We start from the raw sequence: 23,758 nt of genomic DNA, 5'->3' as shown, positions 1-23,758 counted from the left end.
TATTACGATTGAATCCGAATAATCAACCTAATATATCAACATCACCGTTTATAATCCAGAAAGGGAGAAGGTTAAAATGGAGACATATAAATTATCTATTTGTCGGTAAACGGAGACGATGCTGGAGTGTTTTGTCGATATCGTTACATCCATTATCTCGTTCTAACGCAGGAAGAGAAAAGGGCAGAATATCATTGTCGGTATGTCAGTCAGCGGTGTCAACACTATAAATCTCACATGGGCCTCAAATAAAAATTCTTCTCACATTCATAATAAAGCAATTGATTGTCTAAAGTTGGAAATTTGCTTTGACCGACCAGCAAACGACCAACAAAGGTGACAAAGGATTCCGTTAGAAAAAAAAACCGATTTATAGTCAAATCGGGTTTTCCAGTCTCCGAAACACAATGAAAACGTGACCCTCTCCACGTGAGAGTACAGTGGAGTGTGGAGCTGGCATAAAACAGCAATGTAATTTTCCGTATACGAACTTCTGCGCCCTCTGAAGTATCAGTGACATAACGGACATAACTAATGTCGAATGTAACGCTAAAATTCAAATCTCAGATCTAGAATTTATAATCCAATTAAATAACAAATTAATATCAACAATACAAATATTTTTCGTATTATTTAGATCTCATTTTATTGCACTGTATACAAACATTTTACATATTTATATAGAGATGTATATGGCATATTTACGATGTGAATTCAAAATTGTTTAACTAAAATGGCACTTGATGAAATTGGAGACTATTTCATACACTATTACATCATAAAAATATAACATAATATAAATTATTGAACACAGACTGAGACGTTTATTTATATAGAAATATTGCTTTTTTTACTGTTACGAGAATTTCAGACTTTCAATGAAATATATATCATTTTATTTTATTTTAAATCGTTAACCCTGAATGTATTATATAAAATAAATGTTAGATTATTTAACGCAATTAATAAGTTATAAATTCCAAGATTTATGTATAATCGTCAAGATATAGAATAAAACATTGTAGAGGTTACTAAATCACTATAATGTATGTATATGTATATGAAAATATATTTTTTGTTATTGCTCTTGGGATGTAAGATATTGACACAAAACTGTAACTGACAAAAATCTCGTCTCAGTTTTGGATATTCAATTACTTTGTAATTAGTTGATTATAACTACTTAAATATATTGCTGTTAATTAGTCTGATTTTGGTTGCTTTGGTCTGCAAAATTTGGTCATTTTCTTTACATTATTGTCGGACTTTTTCGGCATGTTTTATTCTAGAAATTCTTTATGCAAAATAATAATTAATCCCTACTCAAATGCTACAAATTTAGCAAACATTGTTTCATATGAGGTACCAAACCATAACATTTTATTTTTTTACTTGACTTAGTTAATCTGAAATACTACTGCAACACGAAAATACAGAAATAATACTAGTTTGAGAATAGAAAACAGAAATGACGTCACCAAATAACCTCATTTTTCAATATTGCATCGTAAATGTTACAGATGTAATACTTACATTTTTGGGTTTTTTGGCGGTTGGAAAAAAGAGTGCTCTTAGTTAACTCTCTTATTCTTTCTACAACCTTTCACGAAACACCGTAACCCCATTTTAATCACAAAGTTGTATTACACAGAGAATACATTAGTATATTTTTCAAAATTTTTCTCAGCCACGCTATTCTCGATAGGTCATAGAAGAATTAGCGAGAGAGAGAGAGAGAGAGAGAGAGAGAGAAAGAGAGAGAGAAAGAGAGAGAGAGAAGAGATAGAATAGTTAGGGTTTTGAGACAGTAGAGGCGCTTCTTTTACTGTATCCGGTCAACTTCCACTCCGTACTATACTCTTTCTCTTTGTCCAAGTTTTTAGAGGACGAATGGACAGCCAGAGCTGCAACGGAAAACAGTTGAATCATTCGCCCCATGAGATTAAGGACAAGGCCCGCCGTGCACCGCCGTGGCTCGTTGATTTTTGTTGCGTGCACGGTTTTTCCGACTATTTGAGTGATATTTCATAAAAATCAAGATCATGGATGACGAGTGGGGTATGTATTTTAAATTATTAAATATTCTGTGCCGATACATTTGATCAAAGGAAATGAATTTCTCGTGATTCGGCTTAATTTTTGACAACTCGTTTCGTATCGTATCATATTGCAGACGCGGATAATGTTGAGGCCAAATTCGACCTCGCAATGAGGTCCAATAAATGGGAAGGCGAAGATGAAGAGGAAGACGTTAAGGTATCGAAGTACAATGTGATATTCAGTTAACAAACATTCGAATACTCTCATTAATTTCATTCTGCCTCCATATGTTTCACCACCAAGTTTTCATAACCTTGTCCTAATTACCACATGGAATTTTTGAGTGTCTCTTCTCTATGAAAATTGACGACCTATCTTGTCCGTGTCAAATAAATCAATATGTATTCACTTTTACTCTTTAAACATCATTTTCTCAAAAGATGTGTATATTATTCCAAAGTCTTTGACATGATATTTTTTTCTTTCCCATTTCCATTACCACTTCGTGTCAATAATCTCATTGACGCATACTTAATTGCTTAATATTTATTGACGTTATTAGGATAGTTGGGAAGATGTGGAAGAGGAAAAAAAAGATGTAGAAAAGGCTGCTGAGGTGCCAAAGGCTAAAGCAAAACCTAAAAAAACATTGGCCGATAAAATCGAGGAGCGTGAGGTCAGCGTCTCCATTACTAAAAAATGATTGTACTTATTTTATTTTCATTCATAGTCGCTTAATAAAAGATTCACTACAGTAACTTTGCTAATCGGTTTAATTGACTGAAATCTTACAGGATTGTTGAGAAATATTTCTGATATAGTAGATGAATCCTGTATTTAAATTCTCTATTGGGAGTATCAATCAAACGATACAAAGTATTTTAAACAAATCATTTTCTTCACATCTAGAAAAAGACGCGAGAAGAAGCAGAAAGAAAGGCGAAGGAAAAGGAAGAGGCCTTAACACCTGAGGAAAGGAGAGCGGAAATGTTGAGACGTCAGAGGCTTCAGGAAGAAGCGGATCTTCGACTAGCCATGGAAACATTTGGTTTGTCAAACCTTGTTGACTTTAGCCCCCGTAAACCACAAAAAAGTGAAAAAAAATAACAATTCTCCCCTGCTATCAAATATTCTCACAATCATAATAATTATTATTAATCCACTTGTACTATCTATCACTTTTAATTTTTACCTGTATTCGAATCTGCTGTATCTCAGATTATTGTCAGATTTGTGGAATTTTATTTTTATTGATATTAAATTTATCTGTTGCACATAATTTTAGTTTTCTGGTGTTGCTACAGATATTTTTTTTTTTACCGAAACATTCTTACAACAACCCCGACACGTATGAATTCTGGTGAACGTATAACAATGAAATATACCGTAATTAATTTAATACTAGAATTAACCTTGAGGCGATATTTCGTTAATAACATAAAACTTAATTCAATCCTGAGATAATTGATGAAGCTGATTCAAATTCTCAATTATTCAAATTTGACTGATGCTTAATTCTTTCGATATACTTTGACTCATGTGTGGTTACCGCGAGATTAGGCAAGCTTAAGACATTGTGATAGATTTTCGAGGGGTATAGAATTCTGAGCCAATGAACTTGACGAAATTGTATCAAATTAGTCTATAAACTTAATCATAAATCAGATTCTTTGTTTCGAAGTAGTTCTTTCTTGAAATTTCAAGTTAAAATGATGAAGTCTAATTTAATTAGTGATTCTGAATACGTTTTGCATTATTTTTCATTGCTTGAACATACGTAGAAAAGCGCAGTATTAAGGATGAAAGTAACCACGTAAACATTTCCACCTAAGATTAATAAAATATTAAGTGAAAGTAACGTTAATTTTTTTTTTATCTAACAACATTAAGTTTCGAAATGCTACATTAATGAACCTATAATTGTCAGGAACTGTACCAGAGATGAACGAAATCCATACGATTTATTACCAATTTTAATACAATGAAATTTAATAATGTTATGTATTTTAATAAAATTGATATTTTGCACAAACAAACTGTTGTGTCCACGTCAGTCTTTATACATCCTTGCATACTGTTTTTAATCTCCTGTATTGTTCCTGATGAGCTGTTCGATAATGTATTCCTTATTTGTATCTCATTTTAAAGGTGTGTGGTGAAGATTGTATGGCTTCTAGCTACACAAATTTTTGTTTATCTTAAAATCTTTAAAAACGAAAATGCGAAAGTATTAAACAATAACAAGAAACTTCTATTTTAAATTAATAACAACCGTTTTAGGTTCCATCAGGTATTTATACACTTGTGAAACTTAAAATTATTTTCTCATTACTTATTAACTGGATTGGGTAGAAGTATAAGATGGAACGAAAATGCTATCACGAAAATTGAAGATACAGGTCAAAAATTTATATGTGCTGTTGTCAAGTTACCAGTGTTATCTAATTTATTATAAAACTCACGTTTTTATGTTAAGGTGTGAACCCTGAAGCTGCTACAGGACTTGACTCTATGACACCTGACACAAAAGAAGATTTCGACCAGTTCAGTGAAGCACTTTTAAAGAAAATAAACCAATTCAACAAGCATGCTGAGTTTACCACGTTCGCCGAAGAGTTCATTAAAAACATTGCCGTAAATTGTTAGTATCTTACTCTTTATGGAATATTATCTTTCTCAATCATATGCACTCTTTTTTAATTGAAATTAAAATTGTTGCAGTGTCTTCGACAAGTTTGAAAAAAGTGAAAACGACAATTGAAAATTTAGCTATCGAAAAACAAAAGATTGAAAAAGGGGATAAGGGTAAGAAGAACAAGGGTAAAGGCAAAGCAAAACTACGAGTCGAGGGTGATAATTCACATCTAAATGAATATGGCGATTATGGTTTTGATGACGAATTTAATGATTTTATGTAGCGCCGAGATGTAAGTGAAAGTCAGTTACTGTTACAAAACAACAATCTGCATACATGGAAACAGACAAAAAATAGATTTATTATACAAAATGTAAGAAAGTGACAGCCAAAAAAACTAAAAACATGCAGCTCCAACATGAATGTACTAATACATGACGATTGTAAGGCATGTAGATCCATGCCCGTTATTATACATGTTGAATATTATTATTAAATCACATCGAAACCAGAGTTTGTTGTCATTATTTTTTTTTGGTTCAGTGGCTATTTCTATTCAGCCAGTTTAGTGCAGATTTTACAATATCAAATTTAAACATCTATATAGTTAGATAACTTTGAATATTAAGAATTGCTCTAAATTAAAGAAATGACAATTTAGAGCCATGAGTTGATTGTTACCACGCTACTTTAATTCAATTTCAAATACTATTAAAACTATTACTTACGTCTGTTCTCCTACCCGCAGTTCTTCATGCAATGCAATAATCAATGTTAATAAATTTTGTATAACTAATAACAACTACTTACATTGTGCGTATTGGTTGATAAATCAAAGTTGATTTTAAAAAGAATATATTAAGTAATAAAGGATCACTGAAATGCGAATGTTGAAACGTCATTTGCTGTTTATTACCAGAAAAATTTACTTCGATTACACTTGATAAACCCTACAACATTTATCATCCAGTTCTCTTACGTTGAATCTCAGACAATCAATTTTTCAGCACTGTGAATTTGATGTGGTGTCAGAAATAAACATGTTCCACAAGTCGAATGTGTGACTGTAAACAAAAAAAGGAGTCGTCATTATTTTGAGGAACCAAAATGGATTTGACGTTTCCTGAGGGCTAAGAAGCCTTGAATTTTTTGTCCTATCTGAGAAAATGGAAGTACTCATGGTTTAGTGCGTCAGCAACATTAACTGTTTAGTTAATTCATTTGATTTTTGCATCTTCTTTGATGACAGTGATTTAATAATAAATCTCAGCCTTTGCTCTAGGACCTCAGCAGTTACTGTTTACAACGAACTGTTCCTACGAAAATCTTATACAGTCATGGTATCTCCAATGCACAAATGTCTATGGTCATTGGCCTTTAAAATAGAAATATATCGGCCATTATCCTTTGAATTGGAGCCAAGAATGTTCGTGAATGATTATAATCATGACGATAGTTACATCCATGGATTGAATAGTTATATTAGTATGACTCTGATTGTGTCTAATTCTGTGCGCTTTTATTACCAAGAATTACACTTAATTCAAATATCTATTTCTTTTCAGCCTCCGTGCTTTTCAACTGTGTTTCTACTAATAAATTTTCGTCAACAACACGTTTAATTCCAATTTGCAACTGCATTACGATAAGCGATAAACTCAACTTACCTGTCAAGCAAAACATGAAAGGCTGATAACTTACGATCTTTTCATAGCTGATGAAAGAAAGTTGTTTTCAACTTAAATACACTTCAATGATTCATGATTTCTTGCTATGAATTCTAAATTGCCAATCTGGAGAAAAAAAACTTGATAAAAGCATATTTTTATATCTAATTAATTTTTGTTTTATTGACATAATAACACTGCTCGCCACAGCCTTCAAATTATTACCCCAAAAAAAAAAACTCTGTACAAAAACATTTGTTTCTTTTCCAATTCATCCAAGTAATAATTTATAACTCACAGCGAAAGATTAAAAAAAAAATTTTTAATTCAATTATTGTAAAAAAATGCTCTGAAATCCGCAGAATTAACAAAGGAACAGAGATCCTTCTTTAAATATTTTTGTCAACATATTATTTTAGGACTTACAGCAAGCAAAAGAATCGATACCGAATTTTTTTTTAATTCTGCGATCAGAGAATAATAAGATATAGAAGGGTCATTTTCAAAAGTAATTGACCCTCGTTATCAGCATCATTCGGGGTAAGAAGCGAAGAAAAAACTGGATGGTAATCGGTAGAAAGTGGTTGAAGCGTAATTGGAATTTTGAATAATCCTAAATCATGGGATTAGCGGTGCGTCCATTTCTGATACGCTCTCTGAAGTACATTTCTTTCCTAACGTCATTCATTCCGGCTCAGTGGTCGGCAGCAGCAAACATGTCGTTGAGTCCAGGAGATCCAAATTCCTATTCACGGCCCGGTATTGTAATATATTTGCATTTAATGAATTAATACACACAATTCCGCTATAATTTAATGTTTTAATCAATGCTATTTCGATTGAGCTTGAATCGTTTATGAATATTTATCGTTAGCTGAAAGTCTTAACCTACAACAAAATATTTTTTGTGTACATTTCGAAATAATTAGTGGCTTGTCATTTGATACACCCATAAATATGAGTCGAAATAGGTTTTCTGAGCTGCAAACTCTTTCACATATCTAAATACGGCTTGAATAACTATTTGACGTTATTCTCCGTATCTTGTTATTGTTTCAATTATTCAAATATTTCCAGACTTAGCCGTGGTGACGCATATTGATCTGCACCTGCGTGTGGATTTTGACAAAAAAGTATTGGTTGGAAGCGTTATTTTGGATGTTAAAAAATCTGGGGATACCAACGAAGTGGTTAGTATTGTTCCATAAGGCGACTTAAATTTCTTTCAGTGTGAGTGCCTTCGATAATGTCTTTATTCATCCACATGTAAAGTTGCATTAGTGAATGAGATAGTACAATCAATAATCCGAAATGCTTTTACTAGCGTGAACACGTCCAAGTACAGAGTTTCAATTATCGAGAAATTCTTAAAATTGGTATTTTCATAATCTATAAAAAATGTTGTAGATTTTGGATAACCGAGGGTTGACCATTTCGACTGTGCTTAATGTTGCCGATGGTTCGCCATTAGAGTTTGTCAAAGGGGAATCAGTGACATATGGGTCAAAACTCAGCATCAAACTGCCTCAAGTGCAATCTCCAAATAATACGTAATTAAATTATTTGACAATTACTACTTGAATTTAATTTCAATTGACAGAAATATTGAAAGTGTAAAACTGTCGTTATCACTTGTTTCTCAATCTGTAAAACTTGATAAGAAAGCACTTGTTATTTCAATAGACTAATTCCCACTGTCAGAAAGCTTGATGGACAGTGATAAATTCAATTGATAATCCACATTCTTTTTACATGTGTGGAGAATTTGAACTTTGATGAGATAATTGACTTGCTTTTATACACTTTATCTTGAATAATAACTCAATTCCATACAAAATTTGGACATATTTTCACTTTCCTTACAGATATAAAATTGAAATACAGTATGCGACTTCGCCCAGTGCCAGTGGTTTACAATGGCTAGAGCCAGAACAAACAGCGGGTGGAAAATATCCATACATGTTTTCACAATGTCAGGTAGTTGAATGGTTGAAATAAAAATAATTATTGATATTCCATGAATTTTATTCTAAAAATATGTTCGTTTTGTACAGGCTATTCATGCCCGTTCTATATTGCCCTGCCAAGACACTCCGTCTGTGAAAGCGACCTATACTGCTGAGGTAATGCATCCATACAACAACGTTCAATAAAATATTTCGTAAATGAAACACACTGTGCACAGAACATGGCCATTATGTTTTTTCCTATAATGTACTGTGTATCAATGCAGATAAAAGCACCAGCAAATTTGACTGTCCTCATGTCTGCTTTGCATGACGGGATAGTAGAATCTGGTGGGGATATCAGAATACACAAATTTCACCAGCCAGTTCCAATTCCTGTCTATTTAATTGCACTCGCTGTTGGAAAATTAGTCTCCCAGAGAGTCGGCCCAAGATCACATGTCTGGGCGGAAAAGGAGCTCATTGAGCAAAGTGCATTTGAATTTAGCGAAACAGAAACTATGCTAAGAACTGCTGAAGATATTTGTGGCCCTTACGTTTGGGGTACGTTTTTTTTCTGATGTGGTGGTGATGTATCACGAGTATTAAGTCAGCCTTATTTTTTAATTATTTTATTATATGTATGTTTACCAAGATTCTATAAAAATTCTCAATCAAATAATAGCCAGTGACGATTTTGCTGGCATTGTAACATTATTCAGAGCTTTTATTTTAGAAATTTATGACTTGTTGATTTTACCACCGAGCTTTCCATTTGGTGGTATGGAAAATCCTTGTTTAACTTTTGTAACACCGACTCTCTTGGCTGGGGATCGTTCTCTGGCTGATGTGGTTGCTCATGAAATAGCTCACAGCTGGACTGGAAACTTGGTGACAAATGCAAACTTTGAACACTTTTGGCTAAATGAGGGATTCACTATGTTCGTTGAACGAAAAATACAGGGGAGAATACATGGTGATAAATTTCGGGACTTTTCAGCTATTAGAGGGCTCAAGGCGTTACGTGAAACTGTGAGTATTCCTGATTTGGTTATTCACAATTTGTGTGAATTGCGTATATTTGGAATAATATGGTAGTTTCAACATTCTTGCTTTTCAGATTGCAGTATGTGGTGAAACTGATCTACTTACATACCTTGTGCCAAACTTGATAGGCATGGATCCTGATGATGCTTTTTCAACGGTACCCTATGAAAAAGGTCACACATTTGTGTACTACATCGAGCAGCTTCTCGGAGGACCAGAAGTGTTTGAACCATTTTTGAAATCTTATTTGAACACATATAAGTACAAAAGTATAGTGACATTAACTTGGAAAGGGTATTTATATGATTACTTCAAGGACAAAGTTGATGTAAGATATTGATTCAACTGATTTCTGCGCACTAGGCTATCATAAATCTTCACATTTAAACATTTTTATTTTTATCGCAGGTCCTAAACTCTATTGATTGGGATACATGGCTTTACAGACCAGGGATGCCCCCTGTAATCCCAGCGTATGACACAACTTTGACACAAGTGTGCAGAGAATTAGCAGATCGGTGGCTTCATTGGGACGAAAATACAACAAGCCCATTCAACGCGTCAGATATCACAAAATTAAGTTCAAATCAAAAGATTGAATTTCTGGCTGAATTATTACTAGCCAATGAAACGTTATCACAAAAAAAGTTAGAAGTTATGAATCAAGTGTACAAGTTCGATCCTATGAAAAATTCAGAAATCAGGTACAGGACAACTTATTACAATCATAAGTACTGAATATTTGTGAATTTGTTTTGAATTTTATACAAAACTATCGACACTTAATCCATTAATACATTGTTCAACAGATTTCAATGGATACGTTTGTCACTCAAGGGTCGCTGGAGAGCCAAAGTATCACTTGCGTTAACCTTTGTAACGGAACAAGGACGTATGAAATTTATTAGACCGATTTACCGAGACTTATATGCATGGGAAGAGGTCCGCCAACAAGCCATTGATACATTTTTGGCAAACAAACATAAAATGATGTATGTCAGCGCTCATGCAGTGGCCGAAGATTTGTGTCTAAACAGTGATGTGTGAATGATGTTGATGTATGAGCTTATGACCATAAAATACCACTTGCTGAATAATCGGACAAAATGGTTATCTTGATATAAATAATTTGTATGATGCTTTTAATACTTTATACATGGTGGGAAGATGATAACAAATAGTTACGTGTTGGAATATATAATTTTACTACCTATATAATACTCTGTTTATCTCAACGGTGAAATTGATTGAGTTTTGTACCGTTGATAGAAATCACGTTTGTTATTAATCGTCAGTTTACACCACCCGTTGGTTGTAACAAAGTTTTTGCTGTTGTTTGTTATCGATAAAATAAGTACAGGTTTAAATACATAAACCGTGACTGGATGGAACTACTTGGTAGGAATTTATTTTCATGACTATATACAGATGTACAAAATGTCAGTATGTTTTGGAGTAATTTAAATTTGCTAATGATTGCAAACTACAAAGTTTTCTTTTTATGTCGACTTTGTAAACTGCGGATTTTCTTTAACGCAGAATATACTGTTTTGGATAGTCTACAATTTTCGGGTAGTTTTCGACTTCTTCTGGTGAAATATGATCCAATCGAGTTGGGACAGGTCTCAAATATCTAATTTGATTACTGATGTTTTTCAAGATCTCTTCAGGGATTTTATCGTCAGGGAAAACATGTAAACGTTGCATTGTATGCCTTCGTTGTAAGTTGCCGTCCATTCCATTATACACAGCTTTTTTTATGACCTACACGAAAAAAAATACACTAGTTAGCAGACTCTTGAAAGAATATTTATATTTATATTCTGTATTAAATTACGATGATTTCTTACCAATGTAGGATTTTTGTTGTGCAATTCCCAGGCAAGTGTCCACGATGCACCCCCAGGGTAGGTTGTGTGGTGGAAATACACACGTTTCCTCCATTCGTCACCTGGTAAGGCGATATCTCTACTATTCATGACAACAACATGATCTCCGCAATCATCTGTGAATGAGTGTCAAAAATTAACTAATTTAATTGTAAAAATGAAAACTCAACTATTAATTACGTAAATATTTCAGGAAATACAAGTTCTCAGCAATTTTGTACTCACTCATTGGATGGTATATGGGTTTGTGTAGACCCATGAGATGCTTGATTATTACTTGTGCACTGTCAAATGGATTTTGCCATGTAGCATCGAAAAGATGCCAGGTTCTAGCAAATGTAGCCCATTGCTAGAATAATGTAAAATAATAAACGATTTTCATTCAGATTAGTAGGAGATTCAAAGCTACTTTGATATGAAACTAACCTGTGCTCTTTTCACTGCGGACATTATTGAAGTAAGATTTTTCCCGTCCTATGAAAGCTCATGAATTAGAGGCTCGTTTCCCCAAATAACGGCACCAATCTAATATTTCTATATCTTACGTGCTTATGTTGGAAAAACGACTTTTGATTTCTACGAACAAATTTCCGGCTCCTTGGCACAAAGTTCTTACTGCTTACATTGCCCATGAATAACAAGTTAGTACCTAGATGCGACGCATTGGGCCGAATCTTGTGAACAAATTTCTTGCGATGGTTGTTCAGATATCCGTCAGAGGAATTATCTTCAACGAAATTATCTCACGGCATCTATGGAGACTAGAGAGTAATTATATCCTATTCGTGAGCAGGCGCTGGTATCGCTTGCGGATACATCCCGAACTACAAGATCGTTCATCGCTCTCACGAACCACTTTTCGACGATTCCGCCATATGCGTTCGGCCTCCTTACCTTCATCAAAGAGTATCTCTTTGGCCTTCGTGAGATTTCGGTACCATCGACCGCCAGGAAGCGCTGCTATCGGTTATCTGCGAAGTGGTAATTAGCATTTCCGGTCATCTTGCCGTTGTACAAGTATTTCTGATCATCTTATGTGATCTTGTGTATCGCGACCAGTAGTGAACTTTGCGTATAGGTATTCCGGATCTCTTCACTTGCCCTAGAAAGATCGACAACAGTGCACAAGAAATCCGCATTTGACTTTACGACGGGGTTATCTTTTCCATACGATCGAATATCGCGTTAGTTTTGAGGGAGTGAAAAATAACCGAAGGCAAAGCCAAGACTCTATTTCATCTGAATTTTCACGCGCATATACCCACCATGTCCCTGTTTGGATCCTTGATGGGCGATTTTGAAGAGGATCCCATCATCGGGTAAGGTTATTTGCTAGCCCCTCACTAATTGGCAAATTAGTACTTCTCAATCGTTGGCCGTATGTAATCGTGTATGGTAAGGTAAGCGCTTTAACGTCACTCTGGCAGATCAACGGAGAATGTTCGCGCCACCGATCCACATAATTTGTTCAAGACAGTTCGTCTGTATTGATTTTGACTTTCACAATAACGTCTATTTTTCGTCTGTTCTTCAATAAACGATATGCAAACTTAATTATTACAGGTTAGCAGCTGAAACACTCTCGTGATTCTGTAGTAAAAATTTCGACATATGCGTTGCGGAAAGCATTTTGTTTATCTTGACACATTTTTTCCCTGAACACATCAGATTTGATGAAAGTAATTTTCTGTAATCGTTCGAAATAGCCAAGAACAGTTCAGAATATTTTGTACCTGCACAATGCGTGGCTACAAATTTTCCATAATTTTAGTCCCTGGCATACAATTTCTTATTTATTACCACCACAGAAAACCAAGTTTCGTTTTCAAGAAATATTCACCGTACCTTGAAAAACTATCTTTTTACTTGCCTCTGTGTGTTTGAATGTTTTATCCAGGATCAGTTTTTTATGGATTACAAAATCCTACTAATAGCAAGTATTGCCTTACACATGATTGTATACCTATCATCTCTTGTCAAAACAATTTCTGAATCTGTTGTTAAATTTATGGACTAATTTTTTCATCCACTTCTACACTACATATCTATAATAAATATGCCCAAAAATGTTAAAATTTCAATTTTTCTCATTCTTATAATATCCATTTGAGTACTAAATGTTTATTCACAGCGTACATTAAAATCTAAGCGTAAACTTTTTGTTCCAAATCATTTGCAAATATTTAATAATCAATTGACAAATCGATGCGTCCATGGAAACAGAATTTTATTTATGATCAATTGCAGCCTGCAATTATTATTGTCGCATAATTCATAGGGCTTAATTTATCAACGATAAATTTTTTTTACAGTGATGATATTGTACAATGAGGATATTAAATTAAATGTTTGACTATACAAAAGGTTAAAGTATGGCAATATATGAAGCGTACAGAAATATTATTATTTCTATATTATAAATTAAAAAAGTATCTTTCCATCTCAACAGGACTCACATGCGATCTATGCGACATATGAACAACATGATGAACTCGCTCTTTAGCGATCCCTTTGGTATGATGGGTGGACCCGCTCCACTTACTGGGTCAAATCATCACCGGGTAAATTCTCGTCATAACGAAATGCAAATGATGCCGTTTGGCTTTCCCCCGATGCCTGCTTTCAACATGAACCGTGTTTTTGCAGATTATGTAAGTAAAAATGTGAGGATATTCAAAGATTTTGGTCAGCTATCAAGCTTTGCGTTCCATTATTTTTTATTGATTTGCTACTTTTTTAAAAAGTTTTGTCTAGTTTAATTATTCTGTTAGAACATGCGAAGTACTGATTGCTAAGTACAGACCCTTAGATTAATTCTGACACATTCAACGCCGCCTGTTGTAGTCTGCTGTCATGTGTTTCACTGTCTAACATGTAAAGTAGACATCGGTGGCCTTTAATATGTCAGAATAAATCTAATAGGTCTGTCAATTACCAGGAATCCAACTCTCGAGAGTGTGTAATATCATTTTAACCAATTTGAAAAATCGTTTCTTCCAGGGAAACATGGGTCCAAACAACGGAAATTGTCACTCTTTCATGAGTAGCTCTGTCATGACTATGACCAGTGGTCCAGATGGCAGACCACAGGTGTATCAAGCATCATCTTCAACAAGAACTGCACCTGGTGGAGTTAAAGAGACCAAGAAAACTGTCTGCGACTCTCGTACAGGTACAAAAAAGATGGCAATTGGTCATCATATTGGTGAACGAGCTCATATCTATGAACGAGAGCAGAATGTTCATAATGGTGATGAAGAAGAACGTCAAGAATATATAAATCTTGAAGAAGGTAAAATAATTCTTGAATAAATTAATCCTCAAGTATTTACCTGACTCGTAATTCCTTTTAATAATCCTAATATCAATTGTTAATACTTATATTGTTTATTCATTTTAACTTCAACTTGCGGATATTTTTGCGTTTTGTTCAGAAGAGGCCGAAGATTTCAACCAGGAATGGGAGACTCGTACTAAGCATGCTGTTGGCGCAGTGGATCACCACACTCATGGACCTGCTGGCTATGCTGTATCTCGGCACAGAAACCGTCGTGAACATAGTCCTCTGGCTTTGCCGGCACCAACAGCAAGGTTAGTTTATCACAATGCAATATTTTCTTGATAGCTAACAATTTGCTATATTTATTTTTTCTTGCATCGGCAACGTAAATAAGAACTTGAAGTGGAAGTTGGTAGAAAAAGGTAGCAGAAAATTCAGAACTTCAGGCCTAAAACAGTTCTCACATCCTGACTGGAATCCAGTTCTCATAGTCGTTGAACAGAATCACGCTAAGCTTCAATATTGAAGAAGTCATCAAATGTTTTTCCAACAACCTCAAAGTTGCTAATTTCTCTGTGTGAAAATGTCACTTTCTATTTTCTACCACCCCTAATTTTCTTTATGATTAACGTCATCGTGTATGCAAGCAAGATCGAGGTTATTGGAAGAACATTTAACGTGGTTTTCAATATTGACGCCTCGTGTGGTTGCATTTATCAACTCCGAGAAGTGAATTCTAGCAAGGACATGAGAACCACTGCTTCTGGCATGGAGTTTTGAATTTTCGACTACTTACTTTTGCCAACTTTCACTTCACAACAAGAGCCTAACATACAGTCAATTTGCTAAGAAAATGGATTAGCAATATGTGTTTCATTATTTGCGGATGAAAAATAGGTTTCATCAAAATACTTTCACTGATCGCATAAAATGTAAATGATTAATCGTAAATTTATCTCTATGATTACTTCAATTATCCATTATCTTTTGTTTTAATTATTCTATTAGTTCCATCAGTCACACGATTTTGAAGGTGTCTATTACTTGGAGTATTACAAATTTAATCAGTTGTTTCGGTGTTTTTTCGTTCTTCCGGGTAACATATTGTATTTTGGGCTCTCAATATATCCATCGTTGATTTCATTTTTTTTTCCTGCTCCTATAGTTATGGGATATTGTATGATACATAATGCACGAATAGAGAATATCAAACGTTCTTGCAATCGATTTGATGGTATTGTAACTTGTTCCATGATGCACCTTATTTCTTAAGGTTTTTTCTGCATGTAATATGTACTACATCATTAGAATGCATTCAATTAGCAGATACAAGAAACGTGGAAGGCGATCTGGTAAAAATACCTACTCGAAAAAGTGATAATGCGAAAGAATCAATCCTGCAAATGATTATTTGTTGCTCATATCTCCTTTGTGAAATTACCTTGTAATATTGCACGTCAATAAAATATATTCATACTGCACGAATTGAATAAAATTCACAAAAATTAGTACATTGTTATTTCGTAGTTCTGCTTTGTATTCTGATTTATGTAGTGGAATGTATGCTGTTACGGCATTAGTCGATTATGTTTTTTATTTTTATTTTTAATTAAAATTCAAGTGTTTTCTAAATTTATTCATTTTTTTAATGTGCAACCGATAAATTTTTTCACACAGTTTGTGTTGAGTTTATTATCACGCCAAAGTTTACAGTGAATGTGATCAACATATTTTTCTATTGAATGAAAAAATGTAGTAAATTAGATGTTATTACTTTACCACTCTTTTGTTCGAAACTAAAGACAAGTAGAACCACTGTATCTGTCAATCTCACCTGAGAAGTGTAGATTTACAATTATAGACTCTTCTTCGTTTAAATTCACTCTTGTATTAGATGGTTATTTACTTTTTTATTTTCTTTGCTTTTATTTTATGTCCTGGTCTGGTTGTGGTTGGTATACTTTTGTAGCCGACTATCTAGTCGTTCCAGGTGGGCACCTTCTCCAAGGCGAGGTTTGAGAACCTCATATTCTCCAAAGCCCAGCAGTTTATTATCCACATCACGGTAAGCTTCTATTGGTATATGCTGATTTATCTCCCAAAAACTGACTACTATCTACAACTCAGGTCTACAGAAGGGAGAATTATCTAAACACAATTTGAGATCAGCATCTTGTTTTTATTACCTTAGTCTTTTGGTAGACATCGGTTGGTGTACAATTATTTTTTGTTTTTGCTAATAATTTCGGCATCTACGATATTTTCTCTTCCTCATTACTAATGTTCAAGATGTACCTCAAGCAATGTATTTGAACCTCTGGCTTCGTGTTTTTATAGAAACTTGTTTTACACTTCATTGATTTCTTCTTGTCGAATTATGTCTATGTGCACAAAGCTGACTGTGTCTATGTGCAAGTATCAAGAAAATTAAACAGGTGGCCTTATTACTTTTATAATGCCCCCCAATACCGCTGCCCTCCTGCACGACTTGTCCCATTTCGACCAATAACAATTTAAAAGTATTTTATTTTAAAACAACAGGGAGTTGAGAGATTTGTTTCATTTTCTTTCTGTTTTACCGTATAGAAACATAACTGAACTAGTATCGAATATCGTTTATTGTCTATTACAGGTACAGCCGCAAATATTAATAATTAAAAGCGTAGAGTACACAGTGGTGACGCTAGTACGACGTAAGTACGATGCGTAACATAGACTTTTATACCTATTAAATTACTAATTAAATTATCCTAATTGCTAAAAAAAACACAGCAAACTTTACCTCTCTTGCATACATTCATTAGGGTGTTGACGAATTTTTACCGCCCCATCACTGAAATCAATTTCAAATCATTTAAAAAGAGTCGCCTAATTTTTTGAGATTCTTACAGCAAGTCTGAGATAGCCCGCATTGTGATCGAAGTTTCTTATGGAAGTGACATGAGAAAAACTTTTTTTCGTACTATATATATTATCGTAAAAGTAATAATGTTCCAAAAAATCTGTAACTGCAAGGTTTTAGTCGGCATTTGTGATACTATATGAAAAAAAAAAAATACACATCATCGTACGAGGCAATCTAGACGAATTGCACTTCCTCTAAATAAAAAAAAAGTCAGGTTTCGAGGTTGTGCAATTCATCTAGATTGCCTGGTACGATGATGTGTATTTTTTCCCAGATAGTAGCACTAATTCTCACCAAAACCTCGCGGTTACAGATTATTTGGAACATTATTACTCTTGCAATAAAATATATACTGAGAAAAAAAGTTTTACCCATGTTAATTTTCACAAGAAACTTCGATCACATGCGGACTATCTTAGAATTGATGTAAAAATCTGTAAAAATTCGGCGATTGTTTTCGAATTATTTGAAGTTTATTTGGGGGATGGTCTGGCAAAAATTCGTTAACACCCTGAATAAGGGCCACTCTAATACATATATGTGTGTAGAACAGGCCTCCTCAAGCATTAGTTTTTGATAGTTTTATTATATCTCGATTCAAAGTAACGTGTGTTAAAGAAAATGGTTCAATTCGATGAATTATGCTGAACTTTCCTGCGTTTTTCTGCAAGTCTAGGATTTATAAAAATGTACAATAGGCATCTTGGTCTCAAATATTCTCACACTCCCAGTAGATATAAAGATAGTAACAATGTGTTAACTACATCAACGGAAAATTAGTGTAGAGTAATTATGGATATCGCCTTATTATATTTAACGTCTTGCAATTAAAAATAGATCAAATGATAGTTAATTTTTTTTTAAAGACATCTAATCGTTACTCATTGAACAATAGATGTCAAAAAAACAAAGGTCATTTGTGTTGCGCAATGTACCTTTGTAAAGAATATTCTGTCCCATAATATTCATTTACAGACATGTTTTTTGAAACACAAGTTTCACGAAGGAATTTTACAAACGTATCGCTTGTTTTTCCGTACGCACCTAACTGTCTCAGTACATGAATAATTCATGTAAATAATAGATTGCTAAATTGAAGATTGAGATTTCTCTTTCCTTTTTTGGAGTGCTATTGGTCTTGTGCGATATTCAATGTCTTCGTGTTACGTTTAATTGTTGACTGTGTTGCTGTGTCCTAAACTTTCTGAAAAATAAAGTCTAACATTAATACAATTAATAATATGTTAGGGAATCTTCAAATAGTTTGAGTAACTTCAAGTAAAATGTTGATAAATCTCTAGTGTGAAAACTCCTTATTCTTGTTTTAGGTAGTAAGAGTTTTTGTCCTGATAGGAAAATGTACATAGTAACTTCAGTCAAACACAAACGAGTGAATTGTTTTTGTACCTCCTACATTGAAATTTACTGAAATTAGGAGAGAATACTAGCTTAAGATAGGTAATAACTTTTGTGTAATGATCGTTTCACTCTTTTTGATATTTTGGGTATATGTTCTCAGTTTAAAGCAAATTTCATGAATAATACCTAACTCGTATGCATACATATATAAATGGTCAAAAGCAAAAATATCCATGAACTTGCTGCGATAAAATGACATTCTTACTATAAAAAATTATTAAAGAAATTTATTAAAAATGATATTATCTGGTTTTAATCATCATCAGTTACTCGGATTGGATACTGCATTACGATGTCATTTAATTGATGAACATGATATAAGAAAACAGAGACTATAATGAAATGTTAATTCAGGTTGAAATGTTTTACAATTCTTTTTTACTAGGTAATACAGTGTATTCTAGTAATTGAAATGGATACATTGCATAATATCCCTTGACTTACCTCAAATGAAAGCTAGTTTTAACTGATGACGCAATTTTCATACTTAGATGATTGAAGAACGATACCGTGATACTTCGGTAATATGCATCTAGCACATGGTTATTTTTTGCAGATTTATTTTCTGCGGCAACACGTAAAAAACTTACTTTTCAAACTCTTTATTTGTTTTCTATTTTCAGCACCAGTAGATCAGAAACTACATCAACAGAAACTAAAGTGACGCAGCCTCCATCAACCTCACCTGCTGGTTTAGGAAGTCGCAAGCGTGATCATAGTCCAGAGAAAGAGAGCAGTCATAAACGACTCTCCAATTCAGATTCCACTGCTTGAAGACACCTCAGACAGACGAAATGCCACAGCTCATTTTATTTTCATGGTAAAATATCGGTATGATTCATTATCATTCCTATTAAAAGTTATTTTCACTGCACCAAAATTAATCAAGGATTCCTCAATCGGTCCCAACAAAGATATCTGTTTCTGACGTTTAAATGTTGCTAAGTTTTAATTAGTTTTAAACTCCTCAAACTACAAATTTGTTCACCATGGGTGGTTGATGTATTTTAAAGCTTAGACCAGTGACATATATCATGTGTCGAGCTTCAGCTTACAATATCAGATATTAATATTTCCACATAAACCGTACATAGATTTTGGCATGTTTGATTTCACAATACAACTGGAAATTTTCCTTTGTATAAAGTCTAGTTATCAAGTACCGAGATTTTACTGTACTATCATTGGCTATGAGACTGTCCCATTTTATGTCAACGATCTAGATGTTATATTTAAAATAATCATGGATTCAAGGCTTACAAAACCGGGTAGTATTTATACCTATATATACATATTATAAATATATATATATATATATATATACAATTACAGATCGGTGATGTTATCAGATGCAACAATGTTGTGCTGTTATTGCTCATTAAGCATCTAATATTTTTTGAGCCACAGCCAAAACTCAAGAGTTCGAGGTTGTAGAAGTGAATCTTTATTAAAGTACAAGGTAGTTCTTTAATTTTCTATATAAGATTAAATATATTTGTGTGGATGTGGGATATTTAATGCGATAGAAGCACAACCATTTTCATTTCAATTTTCGGAGTAGATTTTCGTTTAAAAATCGCAGGAATGATTTTTTTTCTAATTTTAATAGTCCTTAATCGACCGAAAATGCTCGTTTTTGTGGAGAGATTTTATTCCACCAATTATTGTCATTTTTTCAACCTTCTTTTTCCGCATAGACATTATTTTGCATTTTTTCTTCTATTTATAATATGATACCTCCGATATCACCGGAGAATAAATAATTAGCGATACGATGATGTTGCCCTGTGACGAAACCTCACCGTAAATTAACTATATGTGCTACAATTTAAATCCGACAGTTGTATTCGAATCATAACTGAACGCTAAAGACGGTCATTATGAACACGTGTACGCAAACTGCTTAATAAATGAATATAGAGTAACTCTAGTTTAGATGATTCCAATACATAATTGAAGTATACCGTAGATTGTAATATAATAAATATTCTGAATTTCTTAGAAGTCGTAGGACGATAAGAGGACAGTTACAGTTGTACGGAATTTCAGGATATATTTTGGGACAGGATCTCGATGACAAAATAATGACATCTTAGCTTTTAGAGTGCTTTAATTCTGATTTATTTGAAACTGAACCAAGCAGAGAAATCTGTCGTTACAATTTAGTGTACTGACACAAGTAAAATTGTAAAGTGTGGTATAAAATAAATATATATTGTATCCCATCATAACAATACTATTCCAATCATATTATGCCTATGGATTAGATAAGAAAGAAGTAGGTATGCTATTTAGTTAGTTTTCGATACATTCAATGCAAATGTTATCAACTGTTATATTTTTGTTTGCTGCATTTTTTACTTAGTTTTATTTCACGTCATTCAACTTCAGTAAAGATGAATTGTTTCGTTGTAAACATTTTTTGTCAGGGTCCATTTTTTTGTTTTCTCGGTCACGATTAAATTTTATCCCACACTTGAATTGCTAAAATTTCACTGTCAATTAAGCCGTTCATTTGGAGGATAAATTTCAATTTTGTGGCAAAACAAAACTGCCGTTACACTGACGGACGTTGTTTTGGTATATTTATATCACGGCCAATGACAAGAGTGTCATTGTAAATATTATTCGATAACAGTTAACATTTCCATTGAACAATGAAATTTCACAAAATAAAATACAATAAAGAAAATTAAAGTACCCCAACCGAAGTGCAAAGCCTACATATTATAAACAAGTGTTAATGAAAGAAAATAAGTGTGACTCAGTCTCTGACTGGTTTGCGGGCATTGTTTAAAAGAATTTGTATAATGAAACAATAGTAAATAATAAAAAAAGAACAAAAGAGGAAAGCTGGCAGAAAAAATGGTAATCTTTTAAGTTTTGCTGACACCTCTTTGGGTGGAGCGGCCTCTGTTAATTGTCTTCAGCCAAGGTATTGATTCTTGCATTGATGGTTAAAAGTTGTGCAATATACTGTGTATCGCACATAACTTCGGCAAGACTGGCTAGAACACCTTCCAGTTTCTCATGCGTCAGACCCATCTGGCGTGCACATTTCATTAGAATTGTTGATTCCTCTGTGTCTTGGGAGGTCTGAAAGAAAGCAATTAATTTTGTTATATACCCATGCGTAAACTACCAATCAACCAATCAAATATTTCTGTCCAGTTATTCACATTAGGTAAGCTCAAAAATGTTGATATTAATACATCTCAACACATGTTCTGTATTATATAACATTCTAGTGCCATAGTTTATTCCAACTCAATTAAATTTAATAATCACCTTAGGCAAGCCATCGAATTTACTGAACGGCATCTTCAGGCGTTTCTTCCCATTGCTTGTCTGATAAAAGATGGTAAACGAATGTGTCTTGTTGATGTCGATTGTAACTGGAAAGTAAATTCCGGCAGTAACATGACCTTTTGTGTCCCTGGCAAGTAGACTCCTGAAGTTGTAGACTAAGTTTCGTCGCTCAGTAACGTCAATAGCGGTCAAATATGGTCTTGCAACGTAGATAAGGGCAACCTGTGTTCTCTCTTGAACTCCTGGACGGTTTTCTCTTTCGTGCCATTCAACATAGTCAGAATCTTTAGTACACAGGGTGTAATTGTACTCTTTTTTACAGTTTGGTTCTTCAGACTGCGTAAACCATCCCGAGTGCGGGTACAGCTTATCCGCCATCACAGTGACGACACGCGCAACATGGTAACCAGGGTCAAGCAGCAATACTCCTCGACGACCGTTTATCTCAATTTTCAAACATACTAAGACATGTTCTTTCTCGCCACTGTCGGCAGCTGGTGCACCACCGACGTACCCAGCGATGTCACCGATTGTCTGCAAGTTTAAACAAGTGATTAATCGATTGCTGTTGAAGGCGATGTTCATCGACAAATGGATATAGTTGGTGATAATATTGAGCCAATCATAGACCCCCTGGACTAAGAAATGCACAACATATTCAGGAAATTTGAATTATAGTATAGTGTAAAATTATCCTTCTGGTATGCATGCATTGAAATATTGAATTTTAATCTATGTATTTCTTACCTCTTCACAGGATACCAAGTACAGACGACTGGCTATACCAGGAAATCTCTCGTTAAGGCTGCACAGACGTCGCAGTAACTCAAAGCCAAGACCTACGCATGTATGGTGTTCGTTGGTTATCACTGGCTGATACTTGCGATAGAAGCGTTCTAGCGAAGTTTCTCCGCTCACTTTGAACTCTTCATAAAGTCTGTAAGAAAATTTTCAAAGTTAATTACCTTAAGGAAGTCATACCGCATCATGAATCAGTTTATTATCGAAGTTAAAGGAAATCTTCAGCGAACACAATCCAACTCGTCGTTCGGTAATGTAATTACTTACCTAAGGAAGTTGCTGACGGTGTCATAGCGATGCTCGCGCAACAAACGTTGCGTTTCGAGTTCAACGCTGCCTGCTAGTTCCTCATATTGTTCGACCGTGGGAAAGGTCAGGGCTGGTGACTCGTCGTTGGCCCAAACCGGCAGGGGTAACGGCAGACCCCTGATCCAGGGCCCACGTGCCTGCCCCCGCGGCTGGCACCATGTTTCTGCCGTCTCGAGTCAACTTGGCCATTCGCTACCCCAGCGGCCAACGGTTGGCACGTAACCACGCTCATCCCTGCAGCTGCTTATTGGCTCCACAGGGCGCTCTCCGTGTTTTACGATCTTCTCTCGCTCTATAAAAACAATAGTCATATTAAAATTTATACCAATTTTCGTTCATTCTATTATAACTAACTAGGTAAAATAGTAGTGCAAGGACACTTGAATAAAGGGGTTTGTCAAAATCTTGTAATCGATGAAATCATACATGAATGTATGTTTTCAAATCAACGTTAGAATTTGTTGAGAATTTTATCTAAGTTGAAGGGGGGGAAGGGTGATCGAATACGGCT

At 34.3% G+C, this 23,758-nt stretch overlaps 5 protein-coding genes and 1 long non-coding RNA gene across 11 annotated transcripts; 3 read left to right on the top strand and 3 right to left on the bottom strand.

The window, feature by feature from the left end:
* The first annotated feature begins 1,903 nt into the window (after window positions 1–1,903).
* On the top strand, window positions 1,904–5,563 carry LOC124179826 (eukaryotic translation initiation factor 3 subunit J). The gene is made up of 6 exons (XM_046564605.1): window positions 1,904–2,058; window positions 2,174–2,256; window positions 2,603–2,716; window positions 2,950–3,088; window positions 4,517–4,681; window positions 4,762–5,563. The coding sequence occupies exons 1-6, from the start codon at window positions 2,043–2,045 to the stop codon at window positions 4,956–4,958; spliced, it is 714 nt and encodes a 237-aa protein (XP_046420561.1). The 5' UTR covers window positions 1,904–2,042; the 3' UTR covers window positions 4,959–5,563.
* A 1,307-nt stretch (window positions 5,564–6,870) lies between these two features.
* On the top strand, window positions 6,871–10,548 carry LOC124179629 (leukotriene A-4 hydrolase). Its single transcript, XM_046564225.1, has 10 exons — window positions 6,871–7,101; window positions 7,420–7,532; window positions 7,750–7,892; window positions 8,208–8,319; window positions 8,397–8,465; window positions 8,576–8,852; window positions 9,025–9,320; window positions 9,409–9,663; window positions 9,744–10,039; window positions 10,145–10,548. The coding sequence occupies exons 1-10, from the start codon at window positions 6,963–6,965 to the stop codon at window positions 10,380–10,382; spliced, it is 1,938 nt and encodes a 645-aa protein (XP_046420181.1). The 5' UTR covers window positions 6,871–6,962; the 3' UTR covers window positions 10,383–10,548.
* A 169-nt stretch (window positions 10,549–10,717) lies between these two features.
* LOC124179637 (39S ribosomal protein L13, mitochondrial) lies at window positions 10,718–11,961 on the bottom strand. The gene is made up of 5 exons (XM_046564236.1): window positions 11,770–11,961; window positions 11,651–11,698; window positions 11,450–11,573; window positions 11,186–11,340; window positions 10,718–11,099 (listed from the first exon to the last, which is right to left on the bottom strand). Exons 1-5 carry the CDS (start codon window positions 11,854–11,856, stop codon window positions 10,866–10,868), a joined length of 648 nt encoding a protein of 215 aa, XP_046420192.1. The 5' UTR covers window positions 11,857–11,961; the 3' UTR covers window positions 10,718–10,865.
* Window positions 11,962–12,137: 176 nt separating this feature from the next.
* Window positions 12,138–21,680, top strand: LOC124174389 (myeloid leukemia factor). 6 transcript variants are annotated; one of them, XM_046553499.1, is made up of 7 exons: window positions 12,138–12,543; window positions 13,674–13,875; window positions 14,225–14,516; window positions 14,659–14,815; window positions 16,474–16,569; window positions 17,137–17,197; window positions 19,452–19,590. In XM_046553499.1, exons 1-6 carry the CDS (start codon window positions 12,491–12,493, stop codon window positions 17,153–17,155), a joined length of 819 nt encoding a protein of 272 aa, XP_046409455.1. In that variant the 5' UTR covers window positions 12,138–12,490; the 3' UTR covers window positions 17,156–17,197; window positions 19,452–19,590. The 6 variants fall into 6 exon arrangements, with proteins under 6 accessions (XP_046409455.1, XP_046409457.1, XP_046409453.1 ...); XM_046553497.1 differs by lacking the exon at window positions 17,137–17,197 and having other exon boundaries at window positions 12,140–12,543; window positions 19,452–21,680; XM_046553502.1 differs by lacking the exon at window positions 16,474–16,569 and having other exon boundaries at window positions 12,142–12,543.
* On the bottom strand, window positions 18,405–19,514 carry LOC124174393. The gene is made up of 2 exons (XR_006868925.1): window positions 19,419–19,514; window positions 18,405–18,613 (listed from the first exon to the last, which is right to left on the bottom strand). It is a non-coding gene; the product is annotated as an uncharacterized LOC124174393 (long non-coding RNA).
* Window positions 21,277–23,423, bottom strand: LOC124187900 (the record flags this gene model as incomplete). The annotated part of the gene is made up of 4 exons (XM_046580083.1): window positions 21,277–21,924; window positions 22,117–22,671; window positions 22,885–23,074; window positions 23,206–23,423. Coding segments are annotated over 4 exons (1,143 nt in total), but the record flags the coding sequence as incomplete, so codon positions are not given.
* Between the last annotated feature and the right edge of the window lie 335 nt (window positions 23,424–23,758).

The sequence above is a fragment of the Neodiprion fabricii genome, chromosome 1 (assembly GCF_021155785.1).
Source record: "Neodiprion fabricii isolate iyNeoFabr1 chromosome 1, iyNeoFabr1.1, whole genome shotgun sequence".
NCBI lineage: Eukaryota > Metazoa > Arthropoda > Insecta > Hymenoptera > Diprionidae > Neodiprion > Neodiprion fabricii.
The sequence above is the reverse complement of the archived record's forward strand: the minus strand, read 5'-3'. Positions and strand labels throughout refer to the sequence as shown.